At 38.9% G+C, this 23,730-nt stretch overlaps 1 protein-coding gene across 1 annotated transcript; it reads left to right on the top strand.

The window, feature by feature from the left end:
* The first annotated feature begins 13,027 nt into the window (after positions 1-13,027).
* LOC117420998 (large ribosomal subunit protein mL65-like) lies at positions 13,028-16,809 on the top strand. Its single transcript, XM_034034832.3, has 5 exons — positions 13,028-13,725; positions 14,263-14,408; positions 14,678-14,783; positions 14,946-15,122; positions 16,459-16,809. The coding sequence occupies exons 1-5, from the start codon at positions 13,107-13,109 to the stop codon at positions 16,725-16,727; spliced, it is 1,317 nt and encodes a 438-aa protein (XP_033890723.3). The 5' UTR covers positions 13,028-13,106; the 3' UTR covers positions 16,728-16,809.
* Positions 16,810-23,730: the final 6,921 nt, after the last annotated feature.

Here is a 23,730-nt window from a genome sequence, read left to right as displayed (position 1 = left end):
CATGAATGATAAGACTGTGTTAAGACTGTTGAGGAGGTGCTCTTCAGTTCTAAATTGCCTTCCAATTACATGTATAACATAGGCTAGATCAGCCAAAGTGACTTCACAAAAGTTAGAGTCAGCTGCATCTAGTAGTCTGCCAGTTTGGATAGTTTCCTTTATGATCATATGGCCAAATGTTTTGTATCACCTAGAATGTAATAAAAAATTACACATTTTATTGCTATTTATATAAAATATAACAGAATACTGAATGATCGTTTGTGGTGTACGATTTTTATTTGCCTTAGGAGGATGTTTTCTTTCTGCACTAAATATGCAAATTACCAGTTCATTTACAGAAATGACTTCAAGAAAAACACACTTTAGTCCTATCCTGTTGTTTTTTTTCTTCAAAATATTACTGTTATGCATTTAATACTAAAGACAGGCTTGCATTTTATAAACAACAGGAATCTAGTTTATTTCCAAAGAGGCTTCGGGCTATTAAAAAGGAAACGTTTGTCCTCAGTCCTATGAATTTAATGGCAACTTTTTCCTACAAGTTGTACTTCTTTCTTTCTTTATTAAAAGCATCGGGCTTCCATCTTAGGTTACTTGGGGCTTTCCAACTGGTATATTTTCATCTTTTGGAATTTGGCAATTCTTGGTCATAGGATATACATACTGTAGGTGTTTCAAGCTGGACATGGCTGTAATCTGGACAATATGTTAATTGTATTTGTTTTAACATAAACAATAATCACATTTTTTGCTAGTTGTTGCCATTTTGTGCCATGTATAAGTTTTTTTTTTTTTAATTTATTGAATTTTACTATTGCATGCTTAAGTCATCTGTTTGCCTAACTGTTGTTCTGTCTTCAGGGCCAAATTAAAAGTCATAGGGATTGTGTTACACTGATATCTAAACTTTAAATAAATAAACAGAAAGCAGCTGATCCCAGTCAGACCTGATTCTTGTAGCTTACAGCATGCTGCAGAGCCCCTTATCACATGGAGCAGATGGCACTATACTTTATGTATGAAGATAATTATTGTTAAATTCAGTCTGGATGAAGAATTGCAAACTAAAAAAAATGATTTAGTTGTATATAACCAAACCTGTCATATACAAAGTGGGCATACAAAGTGACACATTTTTAAAGATGGTAGCCAATACCGTCAACTTGTTTTACGTAAAGACCGGAACAGATAATAAATGTTTTTTTGTGTTTGGTAGTTACCAATTTCATAAGAAAAAAAAATAAAAAACATATTGGGAAACTGTGAGTGTTCAGGATGCACAGACACATCCAGAAGGAATCACCATTGTAAATGTAAATATCGCTCTATCAAGTCTTCTTATCATGATAACTTTTTAAAATGAAGCTGGCCCTCGAAGTTTCCAGGCAGTCACCGAACCACCCAGGTTGATTAATCACTTCCTGCATTTTGTTTGTAAGTAATCCTGCTACTGGCTTTTGTGTGCTGTTTGTCTCGATGTATCTCCACAATCTCCTGTGATACAAATCTACTGCAAATACACTTACTACTTGAGAGGGCCATAATTTGCCATCCCATATGAATAATGCCTCAGAAATTCCAATCAGGAAACTCTATCAGTGTGCAGTACCACATGGTAGATGTTCATATACTGCAGAATGTATAACATTAAACAACAGCAGTATAACCCTTTATGGGGGTCTTACTTCTATTAGAACATAGTTTTGTTATAAAGAGAACTTTTAAAGTTTTTATTTTTTTATTTTTTGGTGCTGCTAAATACAATCGTTTCTCCAGAAATTCCTTGTGGTCTGATTTTAATAGCAATATAAAAGTTCTTCATAATAGTCATAATATTGTGTTCCATATTTTTTTCTTCTCTATTTTTCATTAATCTCGGGTCTGGGTGTTGTAGTATCATAGTTTTCCAGTAGCCTTTCACCAGCAGTCGACAGTGTCTCTTTGTGCTTACTTTTATTTTTATATTAATATTAAAACCTGTCAACTACCTTATACACAAAGTCAAACTCAGTTCATGGTTTGTGTTCCGTTTGTGTACCTCACCTCTTGAAAAATGTAAGTGAAAAATAAAATACTTTTTTTTTTTTAATTTAGAGTGACCAATTATTATTTTATGTATTTTCCCCCCAATTTGAAATGGCCAGTTATGGTTTTTCTCTTTACCGCAGCGAGTCCCCACACAGCACGGACGTTCTGAGGGAGTATGAGCATCCTCCGATCTCACAAGCCTAAAGCAAGAATCACTTTTATGTTGAGAAATCCAGAGCAGAGGTGGGTGGGCTACCGATCCCGGAAGACAGAAATCACCCTTGCTTCTTATCCACTCTGAATATGCTTGGTGTCTGGCCAGTAGGGTTCACTGTTGCGAGATGAGGAGAATAAGGCCCTGCCAGTTTCCCATCGCCAACCCCGGGAGCCTCAGAGCCAACGGAGTCCCCAGCAAAGTTCAGTCTCTTTGCACAGCCCGGACGCGAACCGACACCGTCCAAGCTGTGTGACTCATCCTGCACTCCCTGTGGCAGTGCTTTAACTGGATGAGCCACTCGGGGACCCCAATAAAATACTTTTAAATGTGGAATTGAACAATAAATAATGCTGAAATGAACATTGACTTTGAAAAGGCTTTTAATGTCTCTTTTGGTCTGTCTGTCTATTGATCTAAACCTTATAAGCTTATCTTAGTAAATTTGCATGGTAATTTTGTAGTTCTATCATGCATTCACTATAGTTCTGGTTGTTAATGTACCTCTTTGTTGTGCTTACTTGTGCTTTACCAAGCTTATCTACACTATGGTTATTGAGCATAACATTCACAGATTCTGTTTGACTGGTGGATTACCTGCCTGTTTAAGGATGCCCAGAGAAAGCTTTCAAGACGTCGGCACGTTCAGCTGTCTACTTTTGTCTTGACAGCCTGTGTGCATGCAGGTAAACATGGTTATCAAGTTCTATTTTAACAAGCTTTGATCCTGGCTCTAGATTGTTGTTAAACTGCGTGATACAATTTCCAGTGAAACAACCTGTGCCTGGTTTGCTACAAATGTTTAAATGTTAAACTTTTTGACAGCCATGAATGTCTGTATTACTGCGGTGCCGCACTAAAAACGTCACTTTTACAAGTCTTTGCTAAAGCATTTTAGAACACACAACAGCCAATAGTTAAGATAAAAACACTAGAGCTGTGATAACTTAGATTCTGAAAGGAAATCATAAAGCTGTTGAAAGTGGTCAGTTTATGACTGTACGTGTTGTTAGTTTCAGAAAAAGCACTGTCAAATCCTGATTGGTTACAGTTACCTTGTGCATTTTTTTTTAACCAACCTCCATTAAACCCCCATTTCCACTTCATCTTACTTACTAAGATTTCAATTTCAGGACCCCCCTCCGGCCAGATATAGGCAGTGTGTTTTTTGTAGGTTGCGCACTGTTACAACCTTTATTTTTAACAATATATTTAAAACCTCTAGTCAGGGTCACATTAAGATAGAGTTAAATTCAGAGACTTACCGTCAATGGCACTGACAAGGAAGTAGTAAACAAACAAATATGTGACGTTCAGTCTTGCTATTTTACTACAAAGTGCATCTGGTAACACAGGCACAACAAAAGAGCCTTTTTGGGATTCTGTTTCAAAAAGCAAGTGAACTGTGGTATAAGGTGTTGCTTTTTAAAATAGATCAATAGAATAAAATGAGATGAAAAGAAGGAGTCCTCTTTATGAGGTGAGACTTCTGACAGCTGACTCCGGTCATGGGAACACTCTACCCCTGAAGGGGGGATACAGCTGCTAAAGATGCAGAGGGAGGAGAAGGAAGAGGGGGAAAAAGTTACAAAGAGAAAAGGGAGGTCTTCTATTTTAAGATATGCGTTAGGTAGCCAAGGCTCACACAGATAATCAGGTATCACACAAACACAAGAAATAGAGACTTTTGTTGTCCCAAAATAAGATCACAGTCTTCAGACTTCTTAAAGTGGAGACACAGCTTCCCATGATATAGACACAGACCACTAATATGAACAGCTTACTTCACAAACTGTTCCTTCAGCCTACAATCCTCAATGAGTGTCCCTGTGCTGCTAATATGCCTGGAGCAGTCCTTAATTTGTTAATCGGGGTCAATTAAAGCATACTGTAAATACGTAGCTTAAAATTGCATTTTAATTTCTGTTATTGTTCCCTTTCATGATGTTTGCAAATTATACTGACTGGTTCTTATTGCAATACCTCAAATACTGTTTGTTCTATTGTATTTCATTGGTAAGTACCTGTTAAGGTGCTTTGACTATGAGGTCAGGGGCTGCTCTTCAGTTCTAGTTGTCTGCCATAGACATGTCATTATATTAGTAAGCTCCAGCACTGCTATGTATTGACAGAAAAACTTGATTCAAAGTGGCAGATTACTAGATACTTTGGCTGATATATGGCTGACAACTAGAACTGAAGAGAAGCTCCTGAACATAGATTTATACATAAAAAAGAATAATTGCAAGGAGTGCCAGTCAGAATGACTGCAAAAAACATAAAAAGCCTAACATAATTCAATTGTATGTTACTTACTCTTTGACTATTCACCCCCAAGTGATGTATTCACACAGATTTGTGTATATCCTTCTCCATATGTTCACAAGACTGGGAACATTAAAAACACACAATTAAAAACAATAATGGGCAGCAGTGTGGAGTATTGGTTAGGGCTCTGGACTCTTGACCGGAGGGTCGTGGGTTCAATCCCAGGTGCTGTGAATCGTGTAGTCCAGACCCTGAGGACAGGGAATTTCCAGTATTAGTAAAGTGTTATGTCATTAATATCATGATGTCATCTGTTTTTAAGAATAGTTTTTGCATCTGTTTTGCTTTAAGAATGTTATGTCTAATGTTAGGTAAATCTTTTGGAGAATGAATACAGCCTGTTATGATCCATGCAGACACACTTTACTTGTTTCCCATAAAGTTAAACTATATGTATATCACTATGTGATTTCTTCATGAGAATTTTGCTATTGCAACAGACAGGACATGAAGCATTTTGTACAGCAGTTTTTGGTGAATATTACCATGTCAGTTTTGATAGTGGTTTTGACTTCAGAAATGAGACTGGATAGAATTATCTAGATTATCTAATTTGTTACAGAAATACGTGAATCAACTGACTGTACTTGACGTAAGCTTTTATGTGAGGTTTGGGGGACGGGAGCAGGGGCTCCAGCTATACCCTATTACTCAACTAGCACATTTGATTGATACATTAACACCCTATACATTAATCACCTAACTCAGCTATTTAAAGCCTAAACACAAGCACCTCTTTGTCCAAGTGTTTCAGTTTACGAACAGGACACAGCAAGACGTCTCCATTTTTGCTATTCCATAGTAAAAGACAAGCCTGCTATCATGTCTACCAGCCGGATTCTTACCTTCTCATCCGATTTGGATGAAAGCCAGCAGCCAGGTCCCTCTTCAAAAAAGGTATACCCATTCCAGCAGGAAGCGATCGACTGGCATTATTTCATATCCTCTGCACAGATCTCTGAGCCGAACCAGCAATTCCTCCTCGCTTGGCAGCCAGCAGTCAGGCAACCTCCAGCAAAAGTAAATGCAGCTCTGTCCCCAGGGACGCCATTCCAGCATACAGCGAAGCACTACAACCGTCAAGCCCAGCTCAACCCGATCCTGTTTACAGTCTGCACCAGGAGATATTCAAAGACATTAAAGGATTAATGCAACCAGTCACGGAATCCATCGCAGCCATCAACATCAGGCTTGACAAACTGGATAATCAGGTTGCAACTCTAGCTACAGCTGCCATTATCCCTGCCTCTGCAACTCCAGCCCCAGCTGCACCTACTTCCGGTTTCTCAACCCAGGTCCTCACATACAACCCCAACACCCGCAATATATCGAGTGGGTGGCATAGTTATTTTCACATAGAGACAAGCTTGTTGATTTCCAATAGTCTTGCAGCATTATCTTTGACTTGCTGGCAGTTTTCCAACAGGAAACAGTAGCATTGACCAGACGTAACTCAGTTCAGAGAATGCGCTACAATTGAAAAGTTATGTAGTTGGTAGAAGTGTTCTCGTTGCAATTCTTCTGTACGGCTACTACATGACCTTAGGCCCAGCTGCTGGTATGCTTCCATTCGTTTCGTGCAGGTCCCCAAAACCAAGACCCACATTCAGATCAAGTCAGTGTCCCGTTTACTGGTTCAGTTTCTCGTAGGCAAAGAGCTAGGGCACTCTTCAAAGCTGATTTCAGCCTTCTCAGAACATGATAGTCTTCAAACTATAGATTCTCCCATGATTCCAGCATACGTTCCCATTGCTTTCTCCAAGCTTCAGAAACTTTCTTTAGAACAGTTCAGCTTCCATTTCATTTCACAGAACTACTTCCTGTCAGCAGCACTTTCTTTGCCTGTCCCAGTCTTTTTTAATTAAGTGCTGACCCATTGTGATTCGATCGTTTAATTCATGGGTGATGTTTAACATCACACAACATGCTTAAACACTGGTTAGCTCCTCTCTGAGCCTCTCCTCGGTCTTGCCCACAGCTCATGACTGACAGTTCAACCAAATTTCCACTGTCTTGTCAAAAGGTGATTGACGGCTCTCTCCCCCTCTGCTTTTTTATTGGGGGGGGGGAGGAGAAACTCACACTTGTGTCTGTGTTTCATCAAATTCTGCCAGAATGGCCTTTGCAGAGATTTCAGTTCGTGATAACGCAAAGGAATTTTTATAACTCAGCATCAAAGCTGCATCTCATGTATTTTGAGCAAGAGATGGGGGGAAAGAGAAAAAAACATTAACTTGAAACTCTCAAACAAGTTTAAACAGAAAGGTTGTTTGTCCCCTTTCAAACGTCTACTGATGGAAACCTTATGCCTTACTGCCTTCTTTGGATTCCTGAGATGTGCAGAATTTTGTATTCCATCAGTCTCCAGCTTCCCTTCCCTCTGCATCCGTTCCAGCGATATTTGCCTAGTACCTGACTCTCACTTCATCATCCTCCTTCGCACCTCCAAAATGGATCAGTTGCTCCAAGGACAATTCATCCAACTTTCCAAACTTAACTCCACGATACGCCCGTATACATCCATGTCAAAGTACATCTCCCGGAAGAAACCTTTCCTCCCATCGGATCCACTATCCATCGACAGTTCACGCAAAGTGGTAACCAGGCACTGGTTCTTAACCCACCTAGCCACCTTCATCTCTAGAGCAGGGCTACTGCCTCAGTTCTAAGTAGCCACCTCAGCAGCTAAAGCTAATGTCAATCAACACCTCATAAAGGACATGGGGCGCTGGACATCGTCAGCAGTAGAGGGCTACATTCGTTCATCAGTCTACGACATCATCGCAGCCCACCTAAGAATAGTTAGCATGCCTGGAGTGGGGGCTATCTGACCACCAGAGGTTTCCTCCTAGCAAAGGTTTTTTTTTGTTCTCCACTGAGCGGCAGGTATAAAATCACTAACTTCACTAACTACTCTGTTTGTCTTGTATGTTTTTCATTCTAGTACATGTGATGCACGGCACATCTTTGTTCGTCCCATGGGTGTGGGGCTCTGCGGGGATCCAAGGGTCCAACTTTTGGGGGGTAGTGAGACTCCCCGACTTCGGGTTGGATGCTACACCCGGAAGCCTCCGTTAAGGGAGGTTCTCACCACACAAGTCAGAGGGGACCCCCAGCCATACTGTGTATCGGTGCAACTAACCACTCATTTTCGCCTCACCGGGATGAGGCTCTACTCTAACCCTTAACCCTTTGCGGTCCTATGTCGGACCAGGTCTGACATTACAATTTCCCCTTTCTGGTCCGATGTCGGACCCTGTCCGACATCATCAAAAATACATAAAAGACAGGTCTCTAGTCATTCAATGGCCGAGTGAGACCGATAGGAGCCGAGAGAAGCCAAAAAAAAAGGGGCGGATCTGAGCAATACACATAGCCCCGGCACCACATAGATAACATGGACATAAACAAACAAGATAGCTGCTTCTGCATCTAGCGCTCAAAGAATATCACTGACATTTGCAGAGCTTTTTGAGATGTTATAGTAATAAAATAATGAGTTTGGTGATAAAACGAGTGATCAGGAGATGATTTATCGGTATGCATGACTATGAAGAGGTATGTGAAATACAGCGAACAGGGGGTGGGGTGGGGCTGGAGATGAAGTACTAAGTGTCCTGTTGATATGCAGTGCCTTTTAAACCTGTTTTACTGTGAAAAAATACTTTTAAACAGCGCGTCTAAAATAAACTATGCGTGTGAAAATAAATTGGACCTGACGTGCCTGAGACGCGCTGAATAAATGGACGAAAAGGGTTAATCGAATTCAGGACGTGGCCTGCTCTCGCGCTCAGTGAACGAGTCACAAACTAACCTAACACCTTGCCATTTCCTTCCTCTTTCTGTTCACATGCTCAGGGAGCTGGACCTATATTATGTGTTTTCAGTGCATCTCGGGGTTGCTGGGACAACCAGCCTTGGAGGCAGCACTTCTTCCCAGCAAGGCTCCAACGCGACGAGCCCCTCTTTCCTATTCTATCCTATCCCATGGGGCTTCTCAGCAGAAGCATTCCAAGCCTCGAATATTCGGCCGTTAAGTGGAAAAAGCCGAACTCTCTAAGTAGCCCCTGCTGTCACCCCGTGAACTGCTTTTGATTAGTTGTCATTGACTTGCTGCCATGCCGACGGATATGTTTTTGAAAGCACTGAGGTGCTATCTTTGAATGATCTCACAATAAAAAAAAAGCATATACAGCTGTGGTCTTTACCAAATTCGTGCAGTGTAAAGGAAAGTTAATAGCTAATACTGTAATGGAAAAAGATCTGATTGCATGTGTTGCACCTCTCCTATTCTCCAACCCAATAATAAAAAAAGAATGGACTATTGTTATTTTCTTGTCAGCACTATTGTAATAAGTAAAAACAGTCAGGGAAAATCTATTTTTTAAAGTATTACATATTTTACAACAGTATGGGAAAGGTGAGCAAGAGAACGCTGGCAAACCTTTACACCTTGTCCTTTAATGACCAACTTCACTTTTATCCTCAGGGTTATTAGAGTTGCAAGAGAAGGAACCTCTGACACAGGAGCCATCAAGAAGGGGACAAAGCACAGCAGAATCTGAGAGGAATATGTTGGCAGTACATCTGACACAACTGCAAGAATTTCCAGAAAGTAGAGGTCATTTATGTTTCAAGACATCTGAAACCCATACTTACAATGTAAGAGCAAAATAAGTTGCCAGCAGACAAGCTGTGTTGTATATAAAATACCATGTGTGGAATGCAATTGACCCTATTTTCGAGATACTGAGAAGTGTAAAAGTGCATGCTTGAATGGTTGTCAGGAACAGGTGAGGGATAGCAATACCATTCACAGTGACCTGGCAAAGCACTGGGCATTACCATTACATGAAATCTAGCTATTTTACTGGGAAAGGGTCAATAGAAAACCAGATCAGACATTTGGCAAGAACTTTGAATAGCTTGAAACAACAAACAACAAGCAACAGAAGGGAAGCTTCAGTATAATCCTTTTAATATATCTATTCAAAATTTTGAGATAAGTGCAAATCTTTGATAGTGATGTTACTGGTTCCACCTGTTTTTTGCTGTTGTTTGTTTATTAAGTTGCAGCCCTGAAGCATTGTCATAGTTTGAAATAAAATGTATTTATTTTAACACTGGAACAGAATATTACAGTGCAAGCATCCAGTATTGGAAAGGAGTGTATCTGACCACTAAAGAAAACTAGAAACTGCATTTAATTTATCAAGTATTTATTAGCTTTATCAAAAGCAAAGAGAATGGGTCTGTTTTTTGTAGAGACGCAGTTTAATCAATGCTCTGAGTTTTTTTTCTTTCTGGGACATTATAGGAAGCATGGCTAATTTTTGCTGCCTACGGTAGTTGAGAATACCAAGAAAAGCGACTGATTTGTTTGTTGTATCAGGAATATTGCCAACTGCTAGCCACAAGTAGCACATTGATAATATTTGGGGAGAGGCAGTGATATTTTACAGTTGCCTTTTTAGATTGAATGGTCAAATATACACTTAGAAAGACCAAGTAGTTCTAAAACCTCAATACAGGCAGATAGGTGAAATAAAAGAGTAAGTAGCGAGGTTCCAAAAAATATAGCGTTACACGTCCCCACGTGTTGCTACAACTGTTTAAATAACGTACCTGTAATTTTCTTTTTATTGTAAACATCCTGACAACTTTTTACACTTATAACTTTAAAGGCTGTCAAAGCTCTTTTGAAAATGGCCACTCTGGCTTTTCTGTTCCGTTTGACATCATGGATTGTTATTGCTATGTTACCTGTTTGACAATGTGAGCAATAATCCTTACACTATCAGTGCACTTGAGCGGATATTTTGAAAACAGCTTTGCAACAGACTTTAAAGTTATAAGTGTAATAAGTATATATATATTTTACGGAACCTCGCTACTTACTCTTTCAGTAGGAGGGGCACATGTTAACTGCATACTTCAGAGGAATTATCTGGATAGTTGTCCATTAATGTGTAAAACCAACAACATTACTTGGAAAATATGAGTCAGGGTATTTCATGTCCCCAGAGATGGTTTGACTAACTAAGATTTAAATAGAGATTATGGGCCCTTCACAAAACATGAACACATAATTTATTTGAAGATTGTTTTTTTTTTTAAAGTATGTCTTAGTAAATTAAACAAAGTCTGGAATTACGTTGTTGAAGAGGCCAAAAAAACATTTAGAAAAGTTCATGATTATCAAACTTTATTTAATTAATCAAAGACAGATGAAGCGCGAAAAAAAAAAACACAAAAGAAGAAAACTCTAGGGATAAACATAAATTATTATTATTATTTTTTTTTATTCACTTGTGAAAGTGTGCTATGAATTAACATTTCTGCACTGTAGTTTAACTGGAATCAAAAGCTCTTGTTAGCACTGCTGTCAACATTTAGTTTTTCATATATGCTTGTTGTAACTACATGATTTAATCTTAAGTAAAACGATATATTTTTTTTTTTTACCTTTCCCGAGCTGAATTAATTAGAAAGGTTATATTAACTTATATTAAAAGTTAGACATTTTCAGAAGTTTTTATTATTATTTTTTCTCTCACAACACATGTACAACATTCCTTGTTATTTTATAACAACACTGGCTTCGATCAGAATCAGTGCTAGCAGGCACCATGGGAGCTTTGCCTTATTACTCTGCTACAGTACCACTGGGAACTGAGACCAGCAAACTCATTTCACTGATGACCTGAGCTGGATAAACGTCCAGGCCACCAGAGACACAAAAAATATTCAGCTTTCTGTAGACCTCTGCTGTTTTTATTTGTTGAATTCAAAGACAAAAAGGATATTATTCTTAAGGTATTATTACTGCAGGACATTGATCAGCATGCATTTATTGCACTACCAGACGATACTAAACCTTTTTATTTTTAATAGAACAGACAGAGCAATCTCAAATGTTTCAACTTGTGCATATGTCACCATACCAGGCACAGCTTGCAACAAGCAATCGACAACCAATTCACTTTAGTAGGGGTGGGGTAAGATAGGAGTGCAATAACACACCCCAGGGTGTTGAAATATGGCCCAATAACAACACTCCTAGGTGTGGTTATATTAGACCATAAGAACACCCTGCCATGTGTTAATGCTTTCAAACTCAACCTACTGTTTTCATACTTAATTATCCACATGCTCAGATAATTACATCATGCAATTATCTGTCTATGTATGCATACACTACACTATCAGAATTCAATGCCTCAGTCATAAACCGATTAATGAAGGCAGGTGGCTTCTGTGGCAGTCCACAAACAAAAACAAATGTCCACAAACAGCACGAACTGCTACAAGACACCAACCAAATATAGGCTTGGATCATTCTGAAAAGTGAAGAACAGATGTAATTGTAGATTTTACTCACAGAACCCCAAAATACCATCAAGAATCCTGGCTATGAGAACACATACTTACAGATTTCATCTTACAAAAGGAAGGAAGGCAATTACTAACCCCATCTGTACCATTTCCCTACCAGAATACTGTTACAGTACTCCTACTACTAGGTGGTATGTTTGCATCAACACACAGATTTATTTTATTTGTTTTTAAACCTAAACAAAATACATGAAGAAAGACATTGTTTTTTTGTTTTTTTTAAGGGGCATGAAGGATTATTTCTCTATTGCTTCACATACAATGAATTCAATATTCAATGTGTTAGGTTCTTAAGTTGCATAGTGTTCCAGCAGCACCACCTGCTGTTCATTCTCTGTACTGCCCTATTTCAAAGCCCAGTTTTGTTATCAAGCAACTGATTGAGTAAGTATATGCTAAACTGCCGGGTTTTCCCAATATTTCCCACTTACTGTACTGGTAGGTACACGCAATCGATTACGGATTACATTGTCAGCCCTCCACCAAAAAATGAAAAATGTGACATTTCGAAATCTAACATGAAGTACTGTACTACTGTACTGTAGGTGTTAATTAAATGAAATATCTAAAATATGTTCATATATATATTATTATTATTTATTTCTTAGCAGACGCCCTTATCCAGGGCGACTTACAATTGTTACAACATATCACATTATACATTATTTCACATTTTTTACAGATATCACATTATTTTTACATACAATTACCCATTTATACAGTTGGGTTATTACTGGAGCAATCTAGGTAAAGTACCTTGCTCAAGGGTACAACAGCAGTGTCCCCCACTGTGGATTGAACCCACAACTCTCCGGTCAAGAGTCCAGAGCCCTAACCACTACTCCACACTGCTAATAATAATATATAATTATTATTATCTCAATCCTAAAATTCTAGATGATGCAAAACTTTCAGCTATCGCTATACACCTGTCATGCTGCACACTGTTCATTACGCCTCCTCCTGTTGACAGAAATCTCGTGGTATTCTACAGAGAGAAGTTTGACAGTAACCCGTCTCTGTTGTGATCTTATTGGATATTTGACTCAATACCACATTTCTATTGGTCTTCACAGATGTCGATCACTAACATCGCGTCTCGCGAGTTTTAGACAGTTGCCAGATCCCGCAGATAATCATGGCGGCGCCCAGTCGGTTGTCCTTGCTGCAGGTTTGCTCTACGAGGTTGTTTTTACTGAGGTGCACACAAGCTTTTCATAGCGAACCAGCGGTACGAGAACCTGCTTACCCCCCGGTGATCCCATCCCGGACTGCCAAAAGTAAATCGGCTAAAAAGAGGAGGGAAGAAGATTATCACAGCCAGATACGCGCTGCAAGCTCAGTGCAAGATAAACTTAGGCTGCTTACCAAACTTCAGCGAGACAAGTATGTAGTGTACCCGCAGACGTTTACACTGAATGCTGATCGTTGGTACCAACACTTTACAAAGACAGTATTCTTGCCTGGGCTCCCTGAAAAATGCAGTGTTGGTAGGCAGGTAGTTGATAATGAGAATGGCAAGGTTCCTCCTGCAGCTGGCGGTGTGGACCCGGCCGTGGTTGATGAGAATACCTTCAGTGAGCTGCGATCCCTGGTGGGTAATGGCATTTTACAGGAGAACTTTTATTTGAAGAAGAGGAGGCCTTTTCTGCAAAAGGAGCAGGAGCACTTTGTTGCACCTTTCCTATCAAACTTGGTGTCCAGCGTCACCAACGCATTAGCCAAATACAACCCGCTGTTAAAAAAGTCAAGTTTGGGTAAGCTTAATCTCTTGCTATATGTTATATTATTGCGTGGGTGTTGTTTGTTTAGTGTCTTACAAGTTACAGTGGTAGTAGAAACAGAAATATGTCATTCTAGTTTCCTTGTATAAACATTGAAAACGGTAGAAAAGTCGATTAAAGTCTAACACACAGCCCCACTGAAGGCAGTTTTTGGAATGGATGCTTACTGGCAGTGATCCTTGTTGTCCAATCTGACTGCTGTTAACAAATAAGCATACTGGTATGTTTTAACTGTGATATCTGGCAATAGTTAAGCTATTTAATGCTTGCAAAAAGCAAGTCTCAGAAGCTGACTGGTTTGTGTGTTGCAATTTACCAGTTAAAGGACCTTGAGGTGTATTATTGACGTATAGTAAACCCCCCCCCCCCCCCCCCCCCCCCCAAAAAAAAAAAAAATGACTCCCAAGATAATACAATGTTAGTTATTGTTTAAGTACAACTTCAATTTGGTACATGTGCTTTTAAGAAAATACGTATGTGATTGAAAGTGTGTTCTTGTCATTTTAACAGATTTCAATCCTGAAGTGAGCTTCTATTGGGTGCGAGGCGAGAAAACCGTTACTCGTGGACACCGCAGAGGTCGAGTCGACCCAATCAGATTTCAGATTAACGACCAGCCTCACTGTCAGATACGAGTGCCTGAACAGCTTGAAGAGGCATGGCAGTTATTTGACTTGATTGTTAAAGAAAGTAAAATGACATACTAACCAAATGTAACATAATTAAAGAAAACTAGGCTATATACATAAGTGAAATGTGTGAAAATAAGTAATTTTGTGAAGAACAACCCTTATGCAGAAATCAATATTAGTTCATCACTACCTTCTGCTAATGCATTCATATACCGCTTGTATTTATTTACCAGTTTTCTCTAGACGTTCACCATACATGGTTTAATTGTAATCTGGTTTCTTCTTTGTCTTAGTTTTTGCCTCTACAAGAATCAGTTTCTGCCGAAGTTCCGGTGGTACATTTTGAACCTAACAGACTACCAATGTTCCAAAGACAGTATGATAACAACATTTTTATAGGTACGATTTTTTTTTTTATTTAAAACTTTTGTTTCCTAAGAAATTTTATAATCACTAACTGACAGCCTGACAACATTTTTTTATTCTGTCAATCAAATTCAGTTAGGATGGTTGCATCTATAAACAATGGGGTGCAAACACAATGTTGATTCATTTTTACAGGGTCCAAGGTGACAGATCCATGCAGCTATGGCCACACCCAGTTTCACCTGGTTCATGACAGATTTAAGAGAGACCGTCTTATAAAGGGAAATCTTGCTGACCAGATTGAAGTCCGTTTGCGAGCAAATGCCATTGCAAGCCTGTTTGCCTGGACTGGAGCCCAGGCGATGTATCAAGGTAATTTTGGACCAGTTTACTATGTATGGTTTACATATTGCAAAGTAATTTCAAACAAGCTTAGCATGGGGTTTGACAATGTACTATTTTTTTTTCATATTTGGTAAACATAGCAACAACTTAAACTGTAAGCAGTTCCAGAATACTTACCTTACAAATTACACAATTTACCAAGTGCAAGGAGTTAAAGTAAAGGGGTCTAATGTAAAAATAAATAAATAAATAAATAAAATAGAATAAATCTTAAGTACAGGACAGCTCTGTTTGTATTATGCAATTTGTGAAAGTTTGGTATGATATCTTTGTACAAATTACAGTAAAGCATGTGTCAAGATGGACAGGCAGTATTCTACATACAATAAATAAAAATGCTTTATCAGCTTAGCACACATTTATGAAAATCTTTTAAAAGCAAACTTTTTAATCCAGCCTGAACTGTCTAAACCCCGAAGTACTTAAAATGGAACATACTGTAGATTATTTGAAATTGTACATGGAAAAATGGGAACATTGTGATTTATTTAAAGATAATTATAGAGAACAAATGGATGTTAGAAATGCTGTTGCTAATAATTGCAAGAGTACATTATGCAAAGGCTGAACTGAATGAAAAATATCCCAGTATGTCACTGAAAAATAAAATCAATCAATCAAATGCTGGTGGGTCTCCATTGTAGACTACTGGAATTTGCATAATGTCAGAGTGATGAGGCACTACTTAATCCTACTCTATGGAGTGCAAGAGTACCTGAGCATAACTGAGTACCATTGCTTTGTGAAAGTGTTTTGATGTGTTTTGAAAAGCCCAGCTCCTTAAAAAAACTTATCATTTCTCTTGCACTTCCTCATTATAACAAGGTTATCTCCATGACTACCAGTGCCTTTCCTTGAACCCTTAGATAAGTCACTCCAAAAATCCAAAACAAATCCGATTCTGTCAGTTAATCCTGTATCTGATCTATTAAGTACAACGCAGACTGGACAGTAAATTAGATTTTAAAAACATTCAGGAATGAAGATTATAATAACACTGTGGATATTTTCACAAAGTATTACTCGAAAAAACCTGCAGTAAAATCTACAGTCTCCATTTAAAAAAATAAGGTCAAACTAAATGGATGGACTTTTCAGAACCATTCAAAGAACTTAAGGTCTTCCACACACAAAAAATAGCAAAGTAAAGGTAAGTGCTGTTAATGTAATTTAAAGCTACTTGTTTTTATCTAAAATTGGTAGTAAATAAGACAGTTATTATACAGGAAATCCCTCTGTCCATACCTATGTTATCATGTAACCACTCACTACAGTATGTTCCTTTGATTTATTTTTTTAATAGGGTTCTGGAGCCATGAAGATCTAACATGCCCATTTGTATCCCAAGCTGTTGTAACAGATGGACAATATTTCTCCTTTTTCTGTTATCAACTGAATACCCTTGCCCTCACGGTTCAGACTGACCAGAATAACCCCCGGAAGAACATATGCTGGGGCACAGAGAGCATGCGCTTGTATGAGGAGGTGAAAGACGGTGAAGTTGTTGGGTTTAATGATGATGTATTGAAACTACTTGTTCATTTCCTGTTGAATAAGCCACAGAAGATGTGAAGATGGAAACTCCTCTTTATAATTTCTAATTTGTGGCAATGTTTAGTATAAATGTCTAAATAAAAACTGGTTATGAATAATACGTTTGTGTTTTATTCCTTGTGTCTTCCTTTGCTTTTATTCTAAGGGATACAAAGAATAATTCCTACAGTATTTCTGTCCCTTATTCTCATAAGTATTTTTAGCCTCAATTCACAATACAAGGGTTTGTAAATCATAATTTGTCAAATTTGTATTTATATTAACCTATTAATTGAAAAAAATATATATTTGCTGTTGCATTTAAAAAAAAAAAGATTGCAGTATCTCAAACAAGTGAAGTTGCATTTGGTTTAATGTAAAAAAAAACAACATATAAACTGAGGCACTAGGTGTATTAGTCCATGCCATGTGTGACACTGGTGTAATTGTGAAGAATGTAATACTACTCTAAACTTACCAACTACCTGCAAATTAAAAATGTGCAAAACAATATAAATGCATTCAAGCTATCCCTAAAATAAATACTAGGCTATACGATCAGTAACATAAATCCTGATGGAGAGAATATGCAGTGTGTCTGGAAAAAAACATATACTACAGGTCTTTCTTGATTATTACAACCTGGGTGTTACTTATTGTACAACAGCATTAAAATCACCTATAATTATGAAATACCAGCGCAGAAATGGGTTTTCTAGAAATGGGAGACTTAAACTTACTCAAGTGGACCATTTGGAAAAAAATATGCAGCAATATGTAATGTACATTTTTATCACAAAGGACTTTCAGATGGCTGATGGCTTTCAGATTTTTTATGCATATGGTGTTTCTAACAGTATTCTGCAGTAGACATATTTTCACATGTCAAGTCAGTTTGTCATAATAGGCAGGACAGCAAATCTAAGCCACTTGAATTGATAGTAGATGGTCTTATTTGCAATTGCTTTTGTATCCCAAACTAAAAATAACCAATGATTCAAAAGGATCAGTCTCAAAATTGGGTCATTGTTGAGAATAATTTTTAAGAAGTGTATTCTATTAACTAAGTGCTCAATTGCAGATAGAACTCCAAAATCTCGGTTGGCACTTCTATCTAGGTATCCCTAGATAGGCTGTTGTCTCCACTTTGCAGAAAAACCAAAGATTTTAGTGAGCAAACTGTACCCCACCAGCAGCAGCACCTCAAAATGTAGACATTCCAACCAATACAGAATGCATGGGGGCACGTCTTTTGATGCCCCATTTACCCCCCTTAGACACATTGCTCACTAGATATCGAGGTATCCCTAGACAGGTTATTGTTTCCTCTTTGCAAAAACACTAAAGATTTTAGTGAGCAAGCTGTACCCCATGAGCAGCAGCACTCCAAAGTGGAATTCCTTTGCTCTTGTTGATAAACGATAACCTATACCTTCTTTCTTAAGCTGTTTTTGTTTGGCTGAGAAAGTTTATTTTATTTGTGTAAAATGCAACGGCTGCTCTGGAAAATATTGTATTAATAGTTATGTCTATGCTGGTAACAGTCAACACTGCTAAGAATACTTCGTAGAGAACTTGGTTCAAAGTTGTCCCCATTTTGTTTTGTTTTTCAACTGACAAGATGAAATTTGAAAGGTGTTTGTCCAGGTCTTTTTCAGGTATCTGGTGAATTCTCTCATTTCTCCCACTGCACATAAATACGACGTTGTAAGGATTATGTCAGTAAGTCTGTGCACCAAAGGCGACGAGGCTCTGGTGTACCGAAGTGCTTAAGCACTGAGGCTCTGAAGCACTGAATGCACGAGGGTATTTATGTAGAGGGTGTATATGCACCGAAGCATCAAGGGTGTCTAAGCACCTATGCACCAAGGCTCCGAAATAGCTATTCACCGAGGGCACCGATGCAGGGAGCGATTAAGCGCTGATGGCACCAAGGCTTTGGAGCACCGCGGGCGCTGAAGTACCGAGTCGTCGAGCTCTAAGGCACCGAATGTGTCGAGTGCACTGAAGCACCGAGAGCGCTGAGCGTCGAGCCCTGAGGACGGCGAAGCACAGATGCACAAGGCCCTGAAGGTACCAAGGGCACTGAAGGCACCATGCACTCTCTGTTATTGTTATTTTTTTAGCTGCAAGAGCAGAGGAAAAAACACAAACAGCAAATGCTGTAGGTTAGAAAGCAGCCTACAATCAGTGAGCGATGTAGGCTGTTGAAGTAAAGAAAGAAGTTAAGAAGCTTTTTTTTAAAACAACCGAGCGCAATTGCGCAGCGTTTGTTCAGACCTCAGAAGCCAAGTTACTGATTCCGGGACGTGGCAAGCCGACTTCCAGCAATATTTGCCGTGCAATTAGCAGAAAACTCGCAGTGAGAGCTCTTTTACAAAGATACAATCACGTAATTGGAGAGGTTAGTTATACCTACCTCACCTACCTATTGGTGAGAAGCAAAAGAGAATGAGTTCTCCATGTAGTGACTATTTATTACCTCGGTGAGGCGGGACCAAGGACATCAATCCATGGAGGGGCCTATCGGCAGATTTGATATAAAATGCTCAGTGAATACCTGAAGTATTGGTTGGTGGTCATCAAGGTAACTAATATTTATATATATATTAGGGATGACATAGGGTACTGAGGTATCCAAATCCATTTTCAGGATTCGATTCCTCTTAGAATCCCTTTTTGCTAAAATCAAACGTCTCAGTTTTCCACGCGACCTGTGAAACGCAAAATTAGAAAAACCACAAAGGAAGTGATTTCTATAATTTCTAATTGTTCTATTGAAAGATATAAATTAAAGTAGAGATGCAGCTTTATAATAAAACAACAAATTATTACATAACATGCATGAAATGAGAAATAACATGCACAAACTAATTTCATGCTTTTCATAAGATAACCTACACAATTCAGTGTTCTGACATTGAGCTTAAATTCCTGGATTTCTCATCACGTCTGCTCAAGTGTACACGGCCACTGAACTCATCCTCGCTTCAGCTCAAAACTATATGGCCGCTGCCACTCACTCCTCCTAAGCAACAGGCTGGTCTGTCTTCACTACCTTACACAAACAAAATCTCACCTTCACCTTTCAAGCTAGTTTTGCAACTTATTTTCATTGTCAGTTTACAGCCTTGGTATGGTAGTACAGCAGTAATAAAATGTCTGTGCCCTGGATGAGAGGAAACATTTGCTTCCAAATGGTTTTTAAAAACACTCAATGTGGAAGTTAATTGCCATTGATTGGTACACAATTGTAAAGGTGAGGGAAGGGCCCATGTCAACACACCATATCTCATAAGGTAAACTTACTTTCTAATCACCTTGTATATATTATTAACCTCTTTTTCATTGGTAGCGCAGTTGCAGGGAGCCGGGGGTCCTCTTTTTGGGGGGAAGTGAAGTTCACTTCCCAATCTTAGAGGCCCAGCCGCGCTGGCCTTGTCCTCCACCAAGAAGGTTCTCAGCAAGCCAGAAGGGACCCCCGGCCAAACCTTTCATAACTCTCTTTCATTTTCCTGTTCTCTCACCTCTAGGTTCCCCTTGGGGAAGTATCCATTTCTAATGCATTAAGCACAATAAAAATGTCTCCAAACTGTATGCTTTGCAGTTTTAGGTAGCTTTTCTGCTGCAGGTCATTGAGCACAATTATAGAATGTTGCTTTTTTTATACAGTACACACCAGCTAAATGGGATGCACTCCTTGTGTAGCTGGAGAAAATTGGAATACACCATTATGAAGACTGAAGTGCATACAAACACTAATTTCACACATTTCAACACAGGCAATAATCCATAAATGTAAGCGTGCTTCATGAGTTTCATCTGGTATGTCTTCGACTGACTTTCCCATTTCCTCACACCATTTCTCATGTGTCCAGCTACAGGCATTGCACTTGTGAGTTACAGTTTACATCTTTTCACCCCTTTGAGGAGTCCTGTTTCTACAGTGTACAGTTTTCCATTGTAATAATGGTCAAAGAAAAAAAATATTAAAGTGAAGATGCAGTCTAGAGTGCAGTACTGTGTATGTGGGAGGTCAGTCCATTATATTTGTGTTTGCTGGACTTTTGCTTTTATTATACAATACATAATATTTATACAGATTTCCTGAGACATAGGGCTGTCTAATTCACCCTAAACCAACCTAGCCAGTCTCTATGACTGGTTCCTCCTTTTTTCTTAGGTCTATCCAAAAAATCACTAAAAGCTTGTTCAAATGATTATACCCTCTACCCACAAATAGCACTTTTGGAATTGGTTAATTTATGAAACTGATTTATGTTTATTTAAACAAATACTATGGCATTATACAGCCTATGGCAACATACTGAATAAAAAAATAAACTCATACAAATCTTATACATGGTGACTTTCCATCTATCTTTTGTCTCTATTAAGCATCTGTTGTCCCAATGATGTTTGGGAAAAAATGCACAGCCAGCAGTGTCACACACCTGTGTAAAGTTAAAACGCAAGCTGGTTAAAAGACAAATGACTCACAGCAACAGTAGGTGTCACACTTAAATCAGCAAAAAATGTAAAAAGCCAAATAAAAGCACATTCAGGATAACAATAAAAAAGCTGTCTGGTTATAAAATCTCTTCATCCTGCTGCTATGAGAAAACCATTCCCTGCAGTGCAATAAAACCTGCTTGCTGGGGACCCCAAATTATAGAAAAAAAAACAATTGTAGGCCAACAACTAAAACACGGGTCCTGTAGCCTATACCTATGAGCGTTACATGATTAGAATCTCATTCTTTTGTGGTTTAGCATCAAGATACTAAGATAATTTGTAGGGTTTATATAAGAAAACAACTTCCACAGCTAATTTTTGCAATTATAAACACCCATATGAGTGACAATTTATACTGTCAGTTTAAAAGAAAAAGCTTTGGGGCAGAATAAGTTTACAATTGTACTGCAGTTTCAATATATTACTAGATTTGGTGTGGAAATATTTAGCAACACTATAATTCATTAAATTTGGAACCTACATAAATATGCAATATAACCCCTTTTATGCCCCTTTTTGTGGTGCAAAAAATATTTTAATCTGTCTTAAGAAATAACTATAACATTACATTAATAAAGCTGTATTGTTGTTTAAAATAGATATATATATATATATATTTAGTGTTACTGCATTATTAACTACAGTGGTATCATTTTTTTTATTTTTCATTACTGTTGTTGGGCATCAACAGACAATTCATGGAACCGGAGCAAGGACTGTGTGGAGTAACGACCGGGATGGGGTACAACCGGGAATTGAAATAGACAGGATTTCCCCTTGGCTTGCAGAGAGCCGTCCTCGCAGAGGTGAGACCGAACCGATCAGCCCCCAAAGTTGGGAAGCCAGTGTTACTTCCCCCAAGGGGAAATGAAGAGAAGGATAGTGGATAGATCAAAGAGGTCTAGAATTCTCCATGGATCGCCTACGCTTAGGGAGGTTGGCATGGCCAGCTGAGGCGGAGCCATGCGGGGAAACAGGAACGCTGAAAGAATAAATAAACATGCAAAGAAGGTGTCTCCAATGAGGGAGACTGGCACAGAAGAAAGCAGGTTGTTAGTAAAGGGTACAGGGTTTCCCCTTGGCTCACAAAGTGCCACCCTCATGGATGTGAGCAAAACGATCTCCCTCCAAGGCTAGGAAGCAACCATTACTTCCCTCAAGGGGAATCTAGTGACAGGGCCGGATTTAAGGGGGGGGGCAACAGGGACATTTGTCCAGGGCCCTGAGCTGCCAAGGGGGCCCGCAACCTGGTTAAAATAAATACAAAAATAAAAACTGCTATTTTACAGTTTAAAATCCAATCCACTTGCCCCGTGATCACGCTAGCTAAACACTTGCGTCTCCTACTAGTCACGCGCATGCTGGAGGACAGGGAGACAAGAGAGAGAGCGGGAATGAGAGATAGATCGTGAGAGACTAATACAGAAAAAATGGAAAAACTAAGTGGTACAACGAAACGAAAAAAACAAAAGGAAAAGCAAGCTAATGAAAAATGCCTGTTGGAAAACATTCAGAGACTATCAAATTTTGGTTTTAAATCTTATAAAACCTGAACAACTGGTCAACGAGAGTTTTGGCAGTGCTACTGTTCCAAATAATGGGCCTGAAGAATTAGAAAGTAGTACTAAACAAGGAGTTGGACCCAGTCTGCCCACATCGCCAATTAACGATCAAGGTAACTTCAATCTGCCTTTTGCTTTAACCCACAGACTTGAGTAATAACAGTCTGGAGAGATTCGACAAAACTAGGAAATCCATTCAAGCACAAAACATCAAACTGTCAGTGGTAGTTGAATTACTTGAATCTCTGAAAACATTTCTGGATGAGATCCGTGATCATTTTGATGATTTTTGAAAACCGTGCAATGGAAACTGCAGTGCTGAAGAAATATCGAGACAAAGAGCGACGGCAGAGATGACCACCCAGTGGTCTGCAGGATCACGATTGCCCCAGTGTAACTAAAGTTCTACTACAGGGCAGAGACTGATTTCGTGTCCATATGTTCCTAAAGATTCTTGCAGATTGCTTGCACCGATCAAAAGCGTATGTTACTGGCATTACTTGTTTGGCTTCCTTACTGACTTTCAGAACATGTCAGACAGAATACGACATCAAAAACAAAGCTGCTACACTCATGCAAACCTATCCTTCAGATCTGGATGAATATTTCCCATCAGAAATGCTCCAGTTTACTAAATTTGTTTCTGGCAAGGACAAGAGAACAGCGTTTGACCACCTTCAACTTATCCTGAATTCTCAAGTGATTTCCACGTTTCCGAATGTCACCACTGCTCTGCGCATTTACCTACCCTTAATGTGCACTAACTGTTCTGGAGAACAATCATTCTCACCCATGGGACTCATTAAGAATGAACTGAGAGCCACCACGAACCAGGGTCGCCTAAACAGCCTTGCTATCATGTCCACAGAATGTGATATACTCAGAAAACTGCATTTTACTGACATTATTAGAGACTTTGCACAGATGAAATCGAGAAAATTAATTTAAGGTAAGTCTGATTTAAT

Source organism: Acipenser ruthenus, chromosome 1 (assembly GCF_902713425.1).
Source record: "Acipenser ruthenus chromosome 1, fAciRut3.2 maternal haplotype, whole genome shotgun sequence".
NCBI lineage: Eukaryota > Metazoa > Chordata > Actinopteri > Acipenseriformes > Acipenseridae > Acipenser > Acipenser ruthenus.
The sequence above is the reverse complement of the archived record's forward strand: the minus strand, read 5'-3'. Positions and strand labels throughout refer to the sequence as shown.